Source organism: Littorina saxatilis, linkage group LG12 (assembly GCF_037325665.1).
Source record: "Littorina saxatilis isolate snail1 linkage group LG12, US_GU_Lsax_2.0, whole genome shotgun sequence".
NCBI lineage: Eukaryota > Metazoa > Mollusca > Gastropoda > Littorinimorpha > Littorinidae > Littorina > Littorina saxatilis.
The window spans coordinates 61011965-61032651 of record NC_090256.1 but is presented as its reverse complement, the minus strand read 5'-3'; the positions used below and the strand labels follow the sequence as shown (position 1 = coordinate 61032651).

Sequence of the window (20687 nt, the reverse complement as noted above, 5' to 3'; positions counted from 1 at the left end):
CTTGAAGTTCTTCGGTTGCGAGTGCTACACGCTTGGTTGCTCTGCTATTGAGAAAAAAAAGTTTAAAAAAAAAAGTGATTGCCTACCTTCCTACCCTATTTATTTTGGCTATGTTACCTTAACCACACCTATTTTTTTTGTTTTTTGTTGCCTAGTTGGGAACGCAAGACAATAAATTATGGTTATCTTACAGTTACACACAAGCTTTAGTGATTCACGATGTTAAAAATGAATTGATAGCAATTCCTCTGAATTAAAGTTAAACGCCATTAATCCAAAGGTTCTAGTTTCAAATAGGTTAGAAAGCACTAATTGTTTAATTTAGATCAATGTCAATGATGACCAGCAAAGTCACTATCTTCTCAATTCAATATGATAAGCATCACTGCCTGAAGCATACTAACTTTTGACCAGGATTGTGTTACTGATAAAATACACAATCCTATCCTTGCCACTCATTGATTATACAGTGAGACTTGTCTCCACATATTGTTGTTAATCAATTAGCTATGTGTAGCTCCAACCTAAACAAACAGAAGATTTACCTTCATTGTAAATGTTGTTCGTCTTTCTTTTTTGAAGATGGCCGCAGACACATGGTATGCTTGGATGTCTGGTCTGATTTGTGCGTAGATAGCTGATGAGCTTATCTGGGCCACGAATCCCTTCCCGCATGTGACTGTTTAGGTGCTGGCTGCTCTAGTTTTCCGGATTGTGCGCTTTTGCTCTGCAATGTGGATTGTTCTCTTTTCCACTCTCTGGGCACTAATAATTATAGCTTATACTACGCCATTTCGGTCTGTTGCTCTCGAGATTGGAACTGAATATCAAGGGTTTTTAGAGAAGTTTTTAGTGTGTCCTTATAATTATATCTTTACTTTTGCCCTCCAACATCACATTTTCCAGACAGAGTTCACCATGAAGGAGCTTTGGGATGCAGTGATCCAGCATGCGACATACATGTCCTGCCCATGCTCTTTATTTAATTGATTTAAACCGGATCTACTTACAATCACTCAAATCTGTTAATCCATCCATTATTTTAATCTTCAACAAATAAATTGTGTGTGTGTGCCTCAAGACCAGTTACTGTCCTTACATGAAATTACTGCCCTTACATCAAAATATAACAACAATGTGACACACAAAGTGTTGGATACAAATGTTGTGTTGGCTATATTGTCTTGATTAAGAAGGGAACAGCTTAATTGCTTTCAGGGAATAAATGTCTGTAGCAAAATGGCATTTCTTGTGGAGGCTTTTAATCTTGTGATGTCTTGTTTGCGAATTTGCCTTATCATTATGTTCTATTTGTACAAGGTCATTTTTTTGGGTTCAATTTCAGTTGGATGTACAACTCAAATTATGTCTGTGCGTCTCATCAGTAAGCTTTTGTCATTGTCAGAACAATACATCAAGTCTTCAAGGCTCCCGTAAGAACTCGACAAACAGTAACACAAACTCACTCACTCTGTCACACACACAGAGTTAAAACTAACGCATCATATCAACTCCATGTATAATTTTCTAAAGAAAGCAAACAGATAAAATGACTGTGTGAATGTTTGTTGTTGGTGCAGTTGTCCCCTCACTTGCACACAGACACACACACACACACACACACACTTTTAAACTGCATCAGCATAATAATCATGGCAAAGCTTGTCTACAATCATTAACCTACCCAAGAGCTTGCGTAGCAAGATAATGTATTCTTGAATTTGTCATACGACTAAGACTTAAAGATATGGGCGTCACAAGGGTCACACTCAGACATGTTCACATGAGGGTCCGAAGTCTGATATTTTCCAGTGACAGAATGTCCTGCTAGCCACCAGCTCCGCACGCTTGGGCATGAATGCTCATCAAAAAGACCATTGACCATTTTCTCTCATACTGGCTATGTGAAAGGTATGAAGGTCAATGGCAGAAAAAACATGTACTTCCTCACTGCAGCCCTGGGAAGCTTGTTAATCCTGTCCCACTCAATTCTCGGGATGTTCTTGTGGTAGCACAGCCTCTTGTTCAGAGTACATAATCATAATGCACTATGTCTTTGTATCACAGAGTTGTAATGTTAATTTGTAAGGACGTCCTTTCCTGGAACAAATGAAGAGTTTGATTTCAACGCTGCAGTGTTCTCTGCCCTGGATTGTAGCTTGCCCGTCAGCAGTAGATCTGAGAGTAGCCTACTGTGTTCATTTGGAAATCTACCATCAGCTTATTTGTCTTTTGCACTGTATACGCAATCAGCAATAGGTGGCCACTTTTTCCACTGCTGTCCTCAGTCATTATACTTTTCATCAAGACTTGTCACAATGCCGAGTGGATCTAAATTCGGAAAGTCTTCATGTGGCGATGGCATATCTGACGTAGTGTCGATCTTCTTTCTGAAACAAAAGGCAAAATGCGATTAGTTGTGATGACTAAAACCTACACAAATATAAACAGTGTTTTGATACTGAATAGTCGGGTTATACAAGCCACCTTTACCTATGCAGTATGGGAACCGTAAAATATGCGAAACATGTCAACTGGTTCTTACAATAATTTTGACGGGCAACACAGCCAACACAGTCCATTTTGATGAGTAACTGGGGTACTCTCTGAGAGTGATAACGATCAACTAACTCTCTCTAACTCTCTCTCTCTCTCTCTCTCCATACACACACACACACACACACACACACCACAACTGAACACACAGACAACACGTGCACAACTCACACACTGACGAATGCACACACACGCACACACTCTCTATAACTGCACGCACACTCTCCGTCTCTCTCTTCAAAACACACACAAACACTGATGTACACACACACATACACATGACACGCGCGAGAGATAAGTCCAAAAAGGGAAGACGTCACGATGCATTGACGTCAAAGGTCTACTTGCCCTACTCGAAATTTATACCCGCATACACTACAGCGGCATTTGGTGGCGTTTGATCAAACATTGAATATGTAGAGAACACCCACCGCAATCAACTCAGTATGTCCCCAAAGTTTGGTAAGTTTCTGTCCCCAACTGTAGCCACAGTTTGACAGACAAAAAATCCTTCTTTATTATGTGTTATTGGGAATAAAAATTCTCAACGACGAAAGTCATCTCAGTATATGTTCGAAAAAAATCGCTGGGATTACAAAGAAACACTATTCTGCGCTTTAACTTGGACAAAAAGTTAATGACATCACTTACCACTTTTCAGCTTCTCCCAATTCGCTTTGTTGACATCGCAATTGAAAAAACTGTTGTCCTCAAACATGAAACCGAGTCGATAGCCGCCATGTTTTCTCGCTACGCTAGCACACGCTAGCAAGGTTGGAGGCTGCTAGCGTAATCTCGCCAATATCTAGCGTCACTCGCGGCGAGAGTACCTATGCAACGGCACTTCTCGCCCCACTCGCCATTTCTCGCCTTGGCTAGCCTGTAAGCAACACGCGTCAGGCTACTGTCACTTCTGGTTTGAGCCTTGCCCTACTTCAGCAGTCGCCCGCGACAGCGCCGCTTCCGGTTCCGGCCGGAAGTGTAGGTTCACTGGTGAGTGCACAGACTGCTGTCACATCCGGTTTGAGCCTTGCCCTACGGCAGCAGTCGTACGCGACAGCTGTGCTTCCGGTTCCGGCTGGAAGCGCAGGTTCACCGGTTAGTGCACAGGCTACTGTCACGTTTGGTTTGAGCCTTGTCTTACGTCGGCAGTCGTACGCGACCGCTGCGCTTCTGGCTCCGGCCGGAAGTGTGGGCTCACCGGTTAGTGGACCTGCTATGGTCCCATCCGGTTTGAGCCTAGATTTTTGTCAGCAGTCGTCCGCGACAGTTGCGCTTCCGGCGCTCGTCGAAAGTATAGGTCGTTCAGCAGCGGACATGTCGCTGTCCCTGCCGTTTCGGGCCTAGGGTTTACCTATTGGTTACCGGGCTTCAGCCATCAGTTTGTGCAGCACCAGCTCTGGCATGGTGCCTCTGTGTCTGCTGCACTTCCGGCTCCTCCTGGTGTTTCCGGTTCCATTCCCGTCACTTCCTCTTGGTCGTCGGTGATGTGGGACACGGTTTTGCCCTTTGGGCTTGCAGGCTTCCTGCCTCAGGCGGATCAGCAGCTACCACACACTTAGTTGGTGGGTTCTGCATGCTGATCTCCTCACTCCCTGTGCCTTTGGTCTTCGACGCCTCTCATCCTCCTCTTAGTCAGGGGTGAGGTTGGGCCGTTGACTGGCAGGAAAGGGTTTCAGGCTCCGGCCTCCCCCGCTCAGCGCCCGTCGCGTGCTCTTATGGCCTTTTAGCCAGCCCCTTCACTTACCACGTCGGACTCTCGTTCGGTTGATGGTAGCAGACGCGCTCGGGGTTTTCGTCCCGCGTCAAGGTTGCTCTTGAAGCGGCGGACGAAGTCACTTCCAGATTTTGCCTGGAAGGGGTTTATTTGTCGAAATTGCGTCAGCAGATGCCTTTTCGATAAGGACTGGTTCCCAGTCGGCGAGAGAGAGGGAAGGCTACGTCCGTTTTAAGGTTTCTCCTTTGGTGGCCGTTTTACTCTCTCCCAGCTTTGCCAAACCCTTGTCTTCCGGCAGCGGCTGCCCCTAGTGCCTGTTTCTTTACTGTCCTCACGGCCAGCTATGGAATTCGCACGGGTTTGGTTTGCCTCTCCTGCGCAGGCTTCTTCTTTCGGGCCATTAGCGACTCAGAGGAAGTTGCCTTTGCCCAAGACGTCCCGGAATTTGCTGTCGTCGTTTGCCCTTTCCCGTGCACCTTTGCTGGTCGCGCCGGAACTCCTTCGGCTTTGTACGAAGCCTTCGGGGAACAATTTCAGTCCCTAGCTCTCTGAGCGGACTCGCTTCCCCCCGGAGGGAATGGGCAGACAGCTTTTGGAACTCGCTTCCTTTTCGGAGACACTCCTTTACGGAGCCCTTGGTGACCTTTACACTCAGTAAAGAGCAGGACGCAGGGGACGCTTTATCCACCTTTCCTAGGGTGAATTTAGAACAGAGGAGGTTGTCCTTGCTGCACATTGTCCATTTGGTCATGTACAGACGGGATTTGTTTCTCTCCCATGCCTAGCTCCATGCGGAATCAACGAGAAACTCCCTTAGTTCTTCACCTTTGGTGGATGGGTCTCTCTTCGGCCTCCTGGCTTTGGAGGTCAGGAGGTAGGGGATAGAGACTCATAGGGACCTTCAGGTCTCTTCCTTTGCTCTTCAAGCTTTGTAGCAGCAAAACAGGCTCTATTTAAGCAGACTCAGCCCTTTCAGGCTAAGTCTTCAGCTCAGGCTCCGGAGAGGTTGTTCTTTCTCAGACGTTGTAGTCTGTGTTATTGGAACAACAGCCGGCCTTAGGGCATCCGGTTTTTTTTAGCCTATGCTGGTGCAACAACCATTCCTCCCGCTGGCGGTGGTGGCTGTTGTTTGCTCTTATGGACTCGGTCCTAGTGGGTCTTTCGCCGAGTTTGACTCTGTCTTTCTCTAGCGATCGGACTCGTTCTGGTGTTTCGTCCAAACTTAAGCTTTGCTTGGGTTGGCCTCGGACGTTACATTCAGATTTTTTCTGAGTTTGCATTGGTTTTGGCAATGCATGGTGAGGAGTCATTCTTGTGGCCTATCACTTTTCTCAGCTTCGTTGGCTAACCCTCTCCTTTTGGCAGAGGTCTAGTTAATTTCCCGGGTTTCTTGGTGCGGGCTTTTAGCCCAGCATCTTTTCTGGCCCGTCTACGGGCATTATGGCTCTCAGCCTTAGCCCGTGTATCAGTCTCCTGCCTGGCACGGGCGACTTCTGTCCCCGTGTCTCTAGTATTTGTGTCCTCCTCTTCTCCCTCATCGCGACATGAGGCGAGTCGGGTCGACTTCCGGTGGGTTGGGTTGCCCGTTACGGTCACCCTTCTACCACTTGCAAATTTTACGGACGCTTGCTTGTTGTTTTTTCCGTGTCTGATTCTCGGTTCTGAGGACATCAGACGTGTTTGGCTTTCCAGCCAGACTCAGGAATTTTATGGGCTCGGTCGGCCGCAAAAATTTACTTCGGGCCCCTTTTTCTTGAGAACTCTCTTTCAGGGAGTCTTAAGGCTGGTTAGCTTCACGGTTTTCCGTTTTTCCTTTCCAGTCTTGTTTCTGTTTTGGGTTTTCGATTTTCTTTCAATTACCTACAAGCAGACTGCTTTGTGATCACTCTGACTTTAGTCATTTCGGTCCGAGTCACCGGTCACACCAGACTTTGGTCACCGGATCTCCGCTTTGCGGGCGGCTTACGCTTTTTCGTAGGCCGCTGCTCCCTCCGTTTACCTCCCTCTATGCTTCTGCATGGACTGGTAGTGGACTTCTGGTGACCGTCTCTTTTGAGTTTTTATCTTGAGTTGGACTCTGGTATCTTGTACTCAGACGTCTCTCTCTCTTTCTCGGAGACAGGTCACTCCTCTAGGGAGCTGACTGTTATCTCTCCGGCTTTTCGGGCCTCTCTCCATCCCAAGGTTTTGTACTTTGGCATGTTTGTCTTACGGTCTCAGCGAAGGTTGGTGCTTTTCATTTTGAATGGTCAACCTTACGCTTGATCGTTTCCAGGGTTTTTTGGCATTTCCTTCCAATCGTAAGGTGGGGGGGGGGGGGGGCAGCTTGTCTGTCCCTCTACTCGGCTCGGGTTTTTTCAAGACTTGAGCCCCCCTTTCTGGGCTGTTTTTTTTATGGTTCAGGAGATTGGAAGAAGTGCTGAGCACAGCTTACGGGCTCTCTGATGTTGTCTTTCGCAACTTTTGCTTGAGAGACATCGCGTTGTCATCAGGGTGGTTCTCGGTCCTTTTTCCTGTCTGTTGGCAGTGGGCCAGTTCCTGTCAGGGGTTTTAGAGTGAGTTAGATTTTCGTTCTCACGGGGCCCTTCCTGACTTTTGGCAGCGGGCCACTTTTTTGTGGCAAGGCTTTAGAGTGGCTTGGGATCTCCTCGCCGCCTGGTTAAGCTTTCATTTTTTCTTCCCCTTCTGCTTGGCCCGGGCTCATGTTTTCAGGGCCCGGGCCTCCTCTTAGGCCGTTTATGGTCTAGGAGGTTGGATGACGTCCTGCATTTAGCTTACTGGCTCTCAGTAGGACGATGCCTCTCCAGTTCTTTGAGTGAGTTTGAACTCTTTTGATCTTACCCACCACCTTGTTGGAGTTATCTGCTATTATGTGATTCGGAGTAAGAATATGTAATTTAATGGAAAATTTTTCATTAAATTTTCATTTGATTAATATACTTACCCGAATCACATAGGTAATTCCCTCCCGCCTGCCCCGCTTTATAGTTTCCTAGTATTCTATAAGTCGATTGATGTTTATCACATGGTATGTAGGCACCTATGGTGACGTAGTCACCCACTAATGGGAGGCAACCGCAGGTGGCAAGTACCATGGTTCTGTCACTTTTTTAGTTGGGGTTGCTTCCCTTATACCTAGACGGGTAGCTTTTTTATCATGACCTGAGCATTTCGAAGTGTGTCAATGCTATTATGTGATTCGGGTAAGTATATTAATCAAATGAAAATTTAATTAAAAATTTTCGATTTTCATTGGATGGTCTCTGTACACAGCCAATAGTTTGTGGGAGTGGTGAGGTCGGGCGACTCCCATCGATCTTATGTGCGCATATTTGCTTATGCGTCAGTCCGATCTTTTAACAGTGATCTAGGCCCATCAGCTCGAGCACCCGCTGAGGTCTCTTCTGGTCGGATCTAACGCTGTTCTTCGGGTATACTGCTTCAGTCCTCAGTTAGTGTAACAGTAGTTCAGCCACGGGCTGCTGCAGTGGCACTTCCGGTTTTACCGGAGAGGTTGTTTCTTTCACAGACGCTTCATGGGTACGTCTGAGTTTTGGAACAACGGCTGACCTTCGGGCATCCAGGTTTTTTAGCCTCGGCTGGTGCAACAGCCATTCCACCTGTTTGCGGTGATGGTTGTTGCTTTCCCTTTTCTTGTGGCTTCGGACTTCGACTTTCCTCCTTTATTCTCATCTTAAGCTGGAGATGAGATAGGACGATTTCCGTTTTGAGTGGGGTCTCCTGTCTTCAGGCTTCCCCGTTTTTCTCACTTTTTGCCACAAGCTTCTGGACTTGGTCCTGGTTTGTCTTTCGCCGAGTCTGACTCTGTCTTTCTCTAGCGATCAGACTCGTTCTGGTGTTTCGTCCAAACTTAAGCTGCGCTTGGGTTGGCCTCGGAAGTAACATTCAGATTTTCCTGAGGGGGCATTGTCTTTGGCAATGTATGTTTGAGGAGTCATTCTTTGTGGCTTAACACCTCTCTCAGGTTTTTTGGCTACTCCTCTCCTTTTGGGCAGAGGGTTAGCTAATGTTCCGGTTTTTCTTTGCTGTGGGCTTTTAGCCCAGCATCTTATTTGACAGCCGAAACTTACGTTTCTTATGTTTACATGTGTACTGTTGGTACTTTGGTACATGGTTGTCCTTCGGGCTTCATGGCTTTCAGCCTTAGCCTGTGCTATAGCCTCCTGTCTAGCGTGGTCGACTATGGCATTTTCGGTTCCTGTGACTTCGGATTTGGCTCTTCCTCTTCTTCCTCGTCCTAGCACGAGGTGAATCAGGACGACTTCCGTTGGATCGAGTTTCCTTTTACAGTCACCCTTCTACCACAGGCAACTATGACTACGGCGTTTGCCCGTTGATCTCTGCGTCTGACTCTCAGTCTTTCAGAGTTAGTCAGACGCGATCTACTTCCTCGTATTACCTCTCTCTCTGCTTTCGCATTGACTGGTAGAGGATTACTGGCGAACGTCTCTTTTTTGGGATTTTCCTGTCGAGGTGGGCTCTGGTACCTTGTACGCAGGTGTCTCTCTCTCTATCTTGGTTAGATATTGGTCACTCTTTTCTGGAGCTGACTTTTATCTCACAGTCCTTTCGGGCTTCACTCCATGCCAAGGTTGCATACTTTGACATGATTGTCTTACGGTCTCCGTGAGGTTTGTCCTTCACTGTTCTGAGTGGACATCCTTACGCACGGATCGTTTCTAGGGCGGCATTTCCTTCCAATAGAAAGGGGGGGGGGGGGGAACTTGTCTTTCCCCCTACTCGGCTCGGGTTAATTCAAGGCTGTGGTCTCTTTCTGGGTCGTTTGGTCCAGCAGATCGGAAGAAGTGCTGGGCACAGATTTCTGGCTCTCTGATGTTGTCTTTCGCAACTTTTTGCCTGAGAGACATCTCGGCTGTCAATCAAGATGGTTCTCAGCTTGACTAAATGTAGTAATTTCGCTTTACGCGACTTGTTTTTCTTGCTTGCTGCTGTTAATTTTCGCTTGTCCGTTGGACTCTGAAGTTTACAGTAGTTGTTCGGCTTCCTCACGGTCGCCATTTGTATAAGCACGTGTCTTGCTTTTGTTGTTTTCGCCCGTGTTTGGGCTGTTAACGCTGTTATAAGCTTGTTTGCAGCTGCCTTCGGCAGCTTTTACGCATTTGTTAGTGTGTTTGCTTGCTGCTTCTGAATTTATTTGCGTCCGTTCGGACTTTGCATTTTTCAGTTGTTGTGTTGTTTTTCGCTCGGTCTTAACATGGCTGACGGCGAGAGAAAGAAAGGCTCTAAGCCTGAGGGTAAGGGCAAGGGCCCTGGTAAAGCCAAATCATCGTCTTCGGCGTCTACTAGCAAGGACCTGATGGTTATAGTGACGGACCCTAAGAGTAACACGTCTTTTTCCGAACCTATTTCTGCGCCTAGCGAATTGCCGTCCGGCTCTCAACCGCGAGCTTCGGCCTCTAGGGCTGTTAAGGTTCCTTCGGTTGCGCTCTGGTGTCTACTTTGCTTTCATCTCTTCTTCCAGAGATCAGGAGTCTTGTCCGCGAGGAGATGTCTAGGACGGACGCCATTGCCTGCTCTGCCCCCCTCCCGGGGGTGGGTGACGCTCTTTCTTTGGCTTCCTTTTTGCCAGAGTCCCTGTCGTCTGACCAGGTCCGCTCCGATTTGTCCCTGCCGGGACCTTCATCTCTTCCTGTCCGGCACTCGTTGCCTACCGCGTGCGGTAGCGTTACAGTGCAAGTCCCTATGGGGACACGGACACAGCAAGGTTGGTGTTCGCAGCAGCCGTTTACGGCAGCTGCACTTCCGGTTTCCGGAAGCAGAGGTACACCGGCTAGTGATCCGATTACGTTCACGTCCGGCTCGAACCCCCCCTTACTCCAGCAAGTAGAGGTTCACCGGCCAGTGTCCAGACTACGTTCATATCCGGCTCGAATCTCGCCTTACACCAGCAGTCGTCCGCGACAGCTGGGCTTCCGGCTCCGGCCGGAAGTAGTGGGTCTTCGGCTAGTGCGACTATCACTTCCGGCCTGATCCACGCCTGCTATTATGTGATTCGGAGTAAGATTATGTAATGCAATCGAAAATTTTTAATTAAATTTTCATTTGATTAATATACTTACCCGAATCACATAGGTAATTCCCTCCCGCCTGCCCCGCTCGATAGTTTCTTAGTATTCTATTAGTCGATTGAAGGGTATCATGTGACCAGCACCAATGCTGACGTAGTACACGCATGGGAGGTAACCCAGTGTGTCAGGCACAGTGGTGCAGTCACCTTTTTTGGTTGGGGTTGCTCCCCTTATACCTAGACGGGGTAGCTTTTATCATAACCTAAGCATCTGAAGTGGGTCAATGCTAATATGTAATTCGGGTAAGTATTATTAATCAAATGAAAATTTAATTAAAAATTTTCGAGTAATTTTTCATTTGATTAATATACTTACCCGAATCACATAGTGTATTCCCTCCCTCCTTTAGTTTCTTTAAAGCCGTAATGAGGATTCCACCTGGTGTAGCAGTGGAGGTGACGTCACATACCCCGGTACGGGAGGTACCCCCCTGGGTATATGGTCATTACCATTGCTATGTTTACCTTTTTGTGGTTGGGTTGCTTCCCTTTAAAATTGTTTAAGACGGGTAGCCTTTTCAGACCTTAGCAATTCAGACTGCGTCAATGCTTTTATGTGATTCGGGTAAGTATACTGTTCAAAAAAAGAAACGCATAGCTTGTAATATTTGGATAATTTAGTTATATGGCTAGAAGGACATCCACCAAACTGCAGAAAATGTTTATCTGGTCGTCGACCTTTCGTCCATTGCCACAAGTGAGCTCTGCACGTGACGCATGCGTTATCAGTGGCTACAATGTCAAAATTGCTCATTTGGCATGACCACTCGTCATGCTTCAGTGTAATGTCGTGAAACTCGGGGAATATTGAGCTCTCACCATGTCTTCCAAAACCCATAAAAGCGGATTGTTCGCCACAAAGAAATCAGACGACAATTCAGCGACGAAAGATGGCCCGATTGAGCAGAGAAGACCGCCAAATTGCATTGGGTCGTTTACAAGCAGGCCAAAGTCAAAGTGCAATCGCCAGGCACTTCCACGTGTCCCAGAGCACCATCAGTAGACTGTGGGTCAGGTTTCAAGCCACTGGCTCCGTTGCTGACTTGCCACGAGCGGGAAGACCAAGGGCGACAACTGCTGCTCACGACCGCTTCATACGGCTCCGCCACCTCCGGAATCGTTTCCTGTCGGCCTCATCTTCTGTCCAGGCTCTCCCCGGGCCACACCGATTATCGGACCAGACCGTGCGGAATCGCCTGCATGAAGCTGGTTTGAGAGCTCGCAGACCTCACAGAGGAGCTGTCCTCACCCGCCGCCATCGCCAGAACCGAGTGCAGTGGGGCAACCAGCACCTTCGCTGGACCGTCCGGAATCACTGGAGACACGTGTGGTTCAGCGACGAGTCCTACTTCCTGCTCCAGCGACATGATGGTCGGAGGAGGGTCTACCGGAGAGTAAACGAACGTTACGCGCCCAACTGTGTGGATGAGGCACCCGTTCATGGTGGTGGAGGCGTCATGGTGTGGGGGGCGATCAATACCGCTGGAAGGAGCACCCTGGTGCACGTCTAAGGGCGCATAACTGCCCAGCGATACGTGGAGGAAATTCTGCGCCCACACGCCCTTCCTCTTCTGGCTGACCAGGATGCCATATTCCAGCAGGACAACGCTCGCCCGCACACAGCACGACTCACCACCCAGTTCCTCACCGACCACCATGTCCAGGTGCTTCCCTGGCCATCCATGTCGCCAGACATGAACCCGATAGAACACCTCTGGGATGAATTGGACAGACGTGTGCGCAGGCGAGAAGAAGCGCCGGCAAATCACCGCGATCTATTGCAGGCACTTCAGGAGGAGTGGGACACCATCCCACAGCAAGATATCCGGCATCTGATCCAGTCCATGCCCAGAAGGTGCTGGGCAGTTGTTGCTGCTCAAGGCAGTCACACCCCCTACTGACTTGACAGCCTCGGCACCCAATCGTATTGATTGACTGATTGATTTGAAGATGCAAATGAACTGTGTGTGCATTCAACTGTGTCCATACCAAATTTCAAACAAATAATCTAAATATTGGATTTTCTGTTAATTTTTTCAAAAAATAAAACAAATTTGGCAAGTAGCAACTATGCGTTTCTTTTTTTGAACAGTATATATTAATCAAATAAAAATTTACTTAAAAATTTTCGATTTCAACACATGCACAAAAACAATCTTTACTGCCATCAAGGAAAAAAGTTGTATCATCAGCAAACTGCGAAAGAAGAACTACTTCATTCCCTATAATAACACCTTTTATGTGAAATCAGGGGAGACAAGGCAGATGAAACACAGGCCACACAATTAAGACATACAAGCAAAAATCAACAAAGTCAATGTGTAGTGTTGCTGCAGTAGGCCACCGAAGTGACAATTATTTGATTAAATTTTGTAATTACTTTACCTTACCTATGTTTTTCAAGAATAGATAGTTATAATTGCCAAACCTGTTAATTAATTTAATTGGGGATTCTCATGGAGTCAAACAATTAAATTTCATTATAAAATCTAGAGTCGATCCATAAAGCTTTTGGGGCTAGCTGTTCCGCAAGGACGAAGGATAAGACAAGAGTAAAGACAGAGCAAAAATTATATTCTCGGTACCAAGACAAAGAACAGAGTGACCTAACGAGGTCAAGGGGAAATCATCCACACTCGCTGGAACAGATCTCTGGCATTACACAGCGATTGGTCCATGTGCTACTCATTAAGTATGCATGAGGTTCCAGCAGGGGGATACCGATTTCCTATAAATCTCCTTGTTACTCACAAGACTTTTTATCTTTACGTGCTGGTGTACCATATATAAGTGCAAGCACCTCCTGCACAGAGAAGGTAGACATTGTATATTTGACTTTTAGTTCTAGGTGAAGTCAGAATTGCTCCAATGGAGGATCCCACCCCTCCTTCAACTGTCATGGTCAAAGGCTTTGATCTGAGGAAAGGTGAAGTGTGTCGCTTCTACTTTGAGAATACTAGGAAGGGAGGTGGAGATATCGCTGAACTTGTTGTGGATGAGGATCAAGAAGCCATTTTCATCACTTTTGAAGACCCGGAAGGTAAGCCTACATCACCAGGGATAAAGTGTAACTACCACGATAAATATTAGTTAACACTTTCTACCCCACCTATGTTGACCAAGTTTTTTTAGCCGAGACCAGCTGTGCTGCAGCAGGTCACTCAGAATTGTAGTAACTGTGCAGGCGTTAGATCGACGTTACAGGAAGCGACTGGAGTGACTGTGTGTATGGATATATCCCTAAAAGGTCAGATAGAGCAACTTGAGTGGGTACGGATATATATATCCGTACCTGGGAGACAATGTCAATGAGTTAATGTCTGATAAACAAAGGGAAGTAACCGCTCTATTTACATGGGACATGCATGTGTAATAGAGTAAGAGTTATGGAGAACCAATCTCCTGGCACCTGAGACAAAAACAAGCAATGAAACAAACAAGCGACTATCAAATATTTCAAGAGATATTTCAAAAAGTGTGATTTTGGTCGTACAATCCTAAACATCTCCAAACTAGTGCAGCAGGAGATGAATTCTTAATCTTAGTCTTTACATTAAAGGCACAGTCAGCCTCCCATAAACCATCACAGACACTGTCAGGCTTTTACACACAGTACAAACACCCTTTCATACACTCACCGCTTGAGAACATCCAAGGTGCCTTCTGTAAAGAGCAAACAATTTTTCAAAGAATGTATTTTTGCGTGGTTTATCTTACCCCTGAGCCATCGTGAACCCGTGTGATTCAGTTTCCTTTTTTTCACAATTTAGTCGTCAGTTTGTGATTTCAATGCGACTCGTGTAAAGCTCACCATATATGGTCCCCAAATCAATAAACTCAGGAACGACATAAAGTAGATCGCTTACGTGAGTTGCAGGAGCGAGAAATTGACAGGTTGATCGAAAATCAACACCTGTCAGAAATGGAACTGAAATTAAGAGATCTCATTCAGATGGACAGAAATAAAAGGCCAAAATACTTTTCCAAGTTTATTTGTAAACAAAACGAAAATTAATCAATACGAACAAATTACATACAAATTACTTACACATTACAAGTTACACATCACGTTACGTATTACAACACACTCACACACAACATACTGGACTAGGACTAACGACGATGGGCCGAACAACCCACTCACTTAACCCATAACTGTCTCCATGGCGATGGTGGAGCTGAATCGGTGACCCTATATAAACAGAATACACCCACCGTCCTTAGACTAGAACTTACAACACAAAATCATCTAACAAGTCTGGTTTTGGACTTGCTTATATTTATCTCGAAACACTATCGAGTTATCAACACTGCATGAACAAAATATTATGCCGTTTGTGAATTCTAAAACCAGGGCAAGTTTGGTTTTTCAAACAGCTATATAAAATGTTTCAGATCTCCGAACTGGAAACCACAACACGACCTTAGGGCGCCCCAAAACACCAGTCGACGCACACTAGCAAACCCATAACATCTCGATACTATCGGATACAATAAGTCTACCAGTGTGACCACATAACTCCCTCTGAATCCTCATAATAAGATTGCCAAACTTTACATCACAAACATTGACATCATAGAGTAATGTCACACACCCTCAATACTGAAACCAACAAATACTCAAAATAACTACACATAACACCATGTACTCTTTAACACACTCAACAATATAAGTCTTCACACAAAAAGGAAACCTAAATCATTTACAGTAAAAAGAAACTATCCTAATAACAAAATCCATGCATGTGGATTGCTGAATGGTTCCACAGCCTCAAATAAACTAGTGTCAAAAGTAATTAAATCTAACATCAATATTTAATATTTTGGTATGCACTCGTTTTGTTGTAAAATGGTCAATAAAATTAATGCGTGGCATCAAAACGTATTTTCATAAACGACAGAACTCTTTCCGATACCTCACACAGGTTTTTTCAAAACTCAAGGCCACATGGGACCAGACAATGACCATTTTCTATCTATTGGAATCATCTTCAATATTATTCATCCATGATTTATCTTTGCATAGAAATACAAGTAAACTGTTTGTGTGATCATCTCCCACAGTATTTTCAAAAATCATATTTCAATTTGTACTGTATATTTAATTATATACAGAACGACGCAAATACGAAAACGTATGAAAGGAGTTGACTCCATGTGTAAAAGGAATTAGATCCACGATCGCTCAGAGGTACTGCCCATACGGCAAAAACAAGAGAAGTAATCACTAAGTCGCATGTACGATCTCAGTGCAATGTGCAACATAAGATAAAGCAGTAGAGGACACATTTAAAGTCTTAATCCCTAATTTAATAAAACAACTCATGAAATGAGGAGGTCTACACTCGCTGTACGCTTATCTGCAATAGCACGTTATTGTGTACATGTACCTCTAAATCTAACACGCAACAAATGGCTGCAAGTCACACGAACTGAGCGGTGGCGGTTGACTGTTGAAAGAAACTGGCGCTGCTGTGCAGAACATTCGTCTGCTAGTATGAGGAAACACGTTTTGCATGACACGCTTTCAGGCTTTTCTTTTTTTAAACTTTCAAAACTTTGAATTATACTGATCTTGTCTTGATGAAAAAAGAATTCGTTAATGATTTAAGAATGTTTGTGTGACAAGCTGTTAATTTGTTATTTAGATTTTAAAAGTTATGTCTAGCATCAAAACGAGGCGCCTAATAGTCCGTTCGGATAGTCCACGAAAAGAAATTCTTTGAAAATGTCTCACTCTCGATAGAAAGCAGCCAGGATGTTCCTGTTCGGTGAGCGTTCAAATGGAAGTATGCTTGCACTGTATGTAGAGGCTCGGGGAGCTCAGTGATGGTTTACGGGAGGAATACTGTGCCTTCAATTTCAGAACAGTGGTCCCACGAAAGAAGGGGGGAGGGGTAACAACTTGCAATTTTCTTCTCAGTTTATTATACGTCCAGAATATTACTTATAATAAAAGGTTGAGCATGCGATGACTGAGTGTATATACAATATACATGCATATGTATTGTACACAACTTCCATACAGTCTGTCAGTACGGGGCACTGGAAGGGTAAGAAGTGCCTACAGTGGAACCATGGACCACTTTTAAGACCTCTAACAATCTGAGAAAATCTGGGCTCGTATTCTTGAAACAGCTGCAACTCATATAGGCCTACCGGCCTGTAAAACCACTTCCGCTCGATAAGTCCGCTAAGTGTTATTCATGAAACTCCGGGAAAGACTTACATGGGTGTCTCCGAGCTGAAAAGTTGGAGGACCCATCCCCCTCCTCTAAAACCGTCAATTTTGAATAAATCTTGTTAAAATATTGTTTGTAGATTTATGTCCCTCATGGACACACATTGGTGTCATTTAAGCACCAATGCATTGCGGACAAATACGAGATACCGCTCGCGAAAGATTTCAACCGATGCTCGATCATACCGGCTTGTTGTGAAAGCGTGCTAGCGTCTTCTTTAATGCATTACAGTGTCCGTTTATTTTCAACTGATTCCGTGGTACATGGTCGAACGGTTCTCTCGTTCGCCTGATGCGTGATTGAGTTGAGTTCAAATCTCCATCTGCCCGTAATTTTTGTTTTACTCTTTGGCATTTGTTTATTTTTGTTTATTTTCTTCATGTGCAAAAGAGTACGTTATTGATTTAAAAAAAATGTTTAGGCTGGAATGTTTTTGTTTTGTTAAATCGTTGGTTAAGATGATATTAGTTTATTGATAAAGTTTGTTAACTTAAACATGTAAACATTTGATTAAAAAAATTAAATAAATAACCATGAAGAAGGATGCTTCCCGCTTAAAAAAACAAAGGTGAGAGAGAAAAAAACCACCTAAAATGCGGTAGCAGCCACCTGCATGCAACTGAGATTAAAAACAAAAAAATAAAAAATAAATAAAAAGGGTCTCCCTGTGTTTTTATTTCATTCAGTTTGTTTAGGTAGTTGCTATTGACTTTGAAACTGACACGCTGGCTAAAAAGCTGCAACATTGTGTCCTTCAAAGTCAAACTGTCGTTTAACTACCGCCCAGTATTTATTTTTACTGCCCAGTAATTATTTATTTTTCCCCGGTATTCATGTGTGTTTAGCGGAAGGTCGGCAGCTACCAGTTGGTTATTTTTAGAATTGAAGATTCCCGATGCTTGCTCTTCTCAGTGCACGCGTTACCGGCGTTTTCGCCGGCGTGTCAGTTTCAAAGTCAATAGCAACAACCCAAACAAACTGAATGAAATAAAAACACGGGGAGATTTTATTTTTATTTTTTTTTATAAACCTCGGTTGCATGCAGGTGTACATGGCCTAGTACCTAGTAAACGCCCACCCCCCAGTTTCGACCAGTGGACTAGTAGACAAGGAAAATGAATAAAGATTATTCAGTCTGCTGTTATTGTTGTTTTTCAATTGTTTCCTTTCCTTAGACATGCTTCGGGGATTGGACAGAAAAAGGTTTCTGAAGTGGCTAGAGAATCGCAATACATTTTTGACTGGGAGGAAAAAGAAGAAACGAAAGCTTCATCTTTGGTTTAAACATAAGTTTATTTCAACAAATGTTACAATCATGACATGTATACAAAAGACACAGGTAACAGCAACAAGCTAGAAGCTAATAGTGGTGTTCCTGCATGGATATTATAACGTAAGGCGGTAACGGCTGAACAATTTGTCTAAATAAACCAAATTGGAAATCCAAAGCATCATCATTATAATCATCCTCATCTCATTAATCATCCAAAATTATCATAACATAATAAACGTTGCATAATCATTATAAAGAAAGACAGTAAGAGGAAGGAAGGAGGGGAAGAAAAGGAATAAAAAGAAGAGGGATGGGTAGGAGTTGTGCAGAAATTAAAGTTGTTGTCCGGCTTGTGGAGCATTGATTCTGGTTTGCCCAAAGCGGCCTGAACGTTCAATGAACGAGTGTACTCTTGACAAAATGTTCCTGTTCAAATCTAGAGAATACTGTCTGTCTCCATTTAGAAGGTGGGGGAGGTGAATATTTTGGTTAGGGAGGGTATGTATGGTTTCTTGACGTGCTTCGCGATAATTTGGACAATCTAATAGGAAGTGTTTTACGGTTTCGGACGGAAATGCGCAGTCACAAGATGCATCTGTAGCAACGTGTCGTCTCACTAGATCGTTATTAAGATCACTTATATATAGCCTGAGCTTACAGTGAATTGTTTGTGATATGCGATCTCCAGAATACCAATTACACGGCAGACTTAAATCGTTTTTTGACAAAAAGTGCTTGAAGGACTTACTAAGTTTTATGTAGTCTGGTAAAGAATTCCAGAGTTGTGTTGTAGATGGGAGAAATGAGTTTTTGTATAATTCAGTGTTAAACGATGGAACTTTCCTGTCTAAAAGTCTGCGCTGGCGATATGGATTATTAGTTGATATTAATGGTGGCAATATCGCAAGTAAGTAGTTTGGCACCTTACGGTGTACAATCTTGTGAAATAATATCGATTTTTGACGTTTACGCCTCTCTTAAAATGAAATAATGCCTGACTCGTTGTACAGTTGTTGATGGCTTGTACCGCGGACTGCTCCAACAATGGTCTTCATCTTCAAAGCTTCATCTTTGGCGGGAAGTGATATCTGAAGAGGTTGATTTTGTGTGTTAGTGTTAGTGTTAGTGTGTGTGTGTGTGGGGGGGGGGGAGTTTTGTGCAATAACGCATCCTTTGAACACTTCTATGACAAATGACCAAAATATCGTTTTTCTAGCAAAGGACCCGCTCCTGCCAAGGGTATAGTACCTAGTAAACGCCCACCCCCCACTTTTGGGCAAAACTGGTACATAGGGTGGGTGGGCGTATTCAAGGTAGTTAACGGTAATATCATGTTAACCATCAATTTAAAAAAAAACCTCATTCTCGCCTAAAATTAATTTTTTTAATCAATTTTGATATTACAACGTACTCTTTTGCACACGAAGAAAATAAACAAAAACAAACAAAATTAATGACAAAGAGTAAAACAAAACAAAAATTAAGGCCTGATGGCGATTCGAACCCGACTCAATGGCGCATCAGGCGAATTCGATAACCGTTCGGCTACGGAATCAGACACCAAATTCTCGCCACTGTAATGCATTAAACAAGACGCAAGCACGCTTTTGCAACACGCCGTGATCGAGCATCGGTTGAAATCTTTCGCGAGCAGAAGCTCGTATTTGACCGCAATGCATCGGTGCTTAAAGGACACCAATGTGTGTCCATGAGGGACATAAATCTACGAACAATATTTGAACAAGATTTATTCGAACTTGACGGTTTTAATGGACAGTGTTGGTGAAGTTACTGACAGGTAGCGACTTTACAGGAGGGGGAGGGGTCCTCTAACTTTACAGCTCGGAGACAACCCGGTAAGGACTTACCGGTGTTTCATAAATAACACTTAGCAGTTGGCGGACTTATTGAGTTTTACAGGCCAGTATATGAGTTGCAGCTTTTTCAAGAATAAATCTTGTTGAAATATTGTTTGTAGAGAGGAGCAAGCATGAGGAATCTCCAATTCTAAAAATAACCAATTCTGGTAGCTGCCGACCTTCCGCCAGACACACATTAATACCGGGGGGAAATAAATAATTACTGGGCAGTAAAAATAAATACCGGGCGGTAGTTAAACGACAGTTTGACTTTAAAGGACACAAATTTGCAGCTTTTTCAAGAATACGAGCCCAGGTCTTAAAAAGGAGCTACTCTTAAGTTAATATGGGGAGGGGGAGGGGGGAGGGTCTTAAAAGGAGGGTTCCACTGTAATGAAATAAACACTAACATCTTATTGTCAGATCAGTTTTATGAAGCTTGTATATGGTGCAAGAGGATTGACTTATAAATGTGCAATACAAAATCATGTTTGTGAACTAAAAGGATAACTTGGAAAATGTAAACTTCTTCACAATATATATTATCACAGGCTTGAAAGCAAAACAAAAAGACAGCCACCTTTAATTTTTGCTCTTTGTTAAATCCTTTTTTTAAGTGGCACAGAACGTTATCACCATGCCACACAACATTGGAGGCCGTGACCTTGAGGTGTCCTTGTACACGCCAAAGAAAGCAGCACCAATGCGACACAAGTCCCAGGAGCCTGCAGAGGAAGAAGAGGAAGCTCCACTGCGAACTGTTGTGTTTCATATTGGTCAGGAGACTTCAGAGAGTGAGGACACCTACGCCCTTTTCTTTGAAAGCCCTCGACATGGGGGTGGAGAGGTGGAGGCAGTCAACATTGACAAAGACAAAGGGCTTGTTTATATCACCTTTGAGGAGCCTTCAGGTTGGTGAGCTTGCGGAGTA

General features: G+C 44.4%; 1 protein-coding gene across 1 annotated transcript in view; it reads left to right on the top strand.

Annotated features, from left to right (window-relative positions):
* LOC138981424 (uncharacterized) overlaps positions 1-20687 on the top strand; it is a 44220-nt gene that overhangs the window by 19376 nt on the left and 4157 nt on the right. The window contains exons 6-7 of the mRNA XM_070354337.1: positions 13225-13422; positions 20374-20667. Of these exons, the coding sequence (XP_070210438.1) occupies positions 13225-13422; positions 20374-20667 (492 nt within the window). The remainder of the gene's footprint in view (positions 1-13224; positions 13423-20373; positions 20668-20687) is intronic.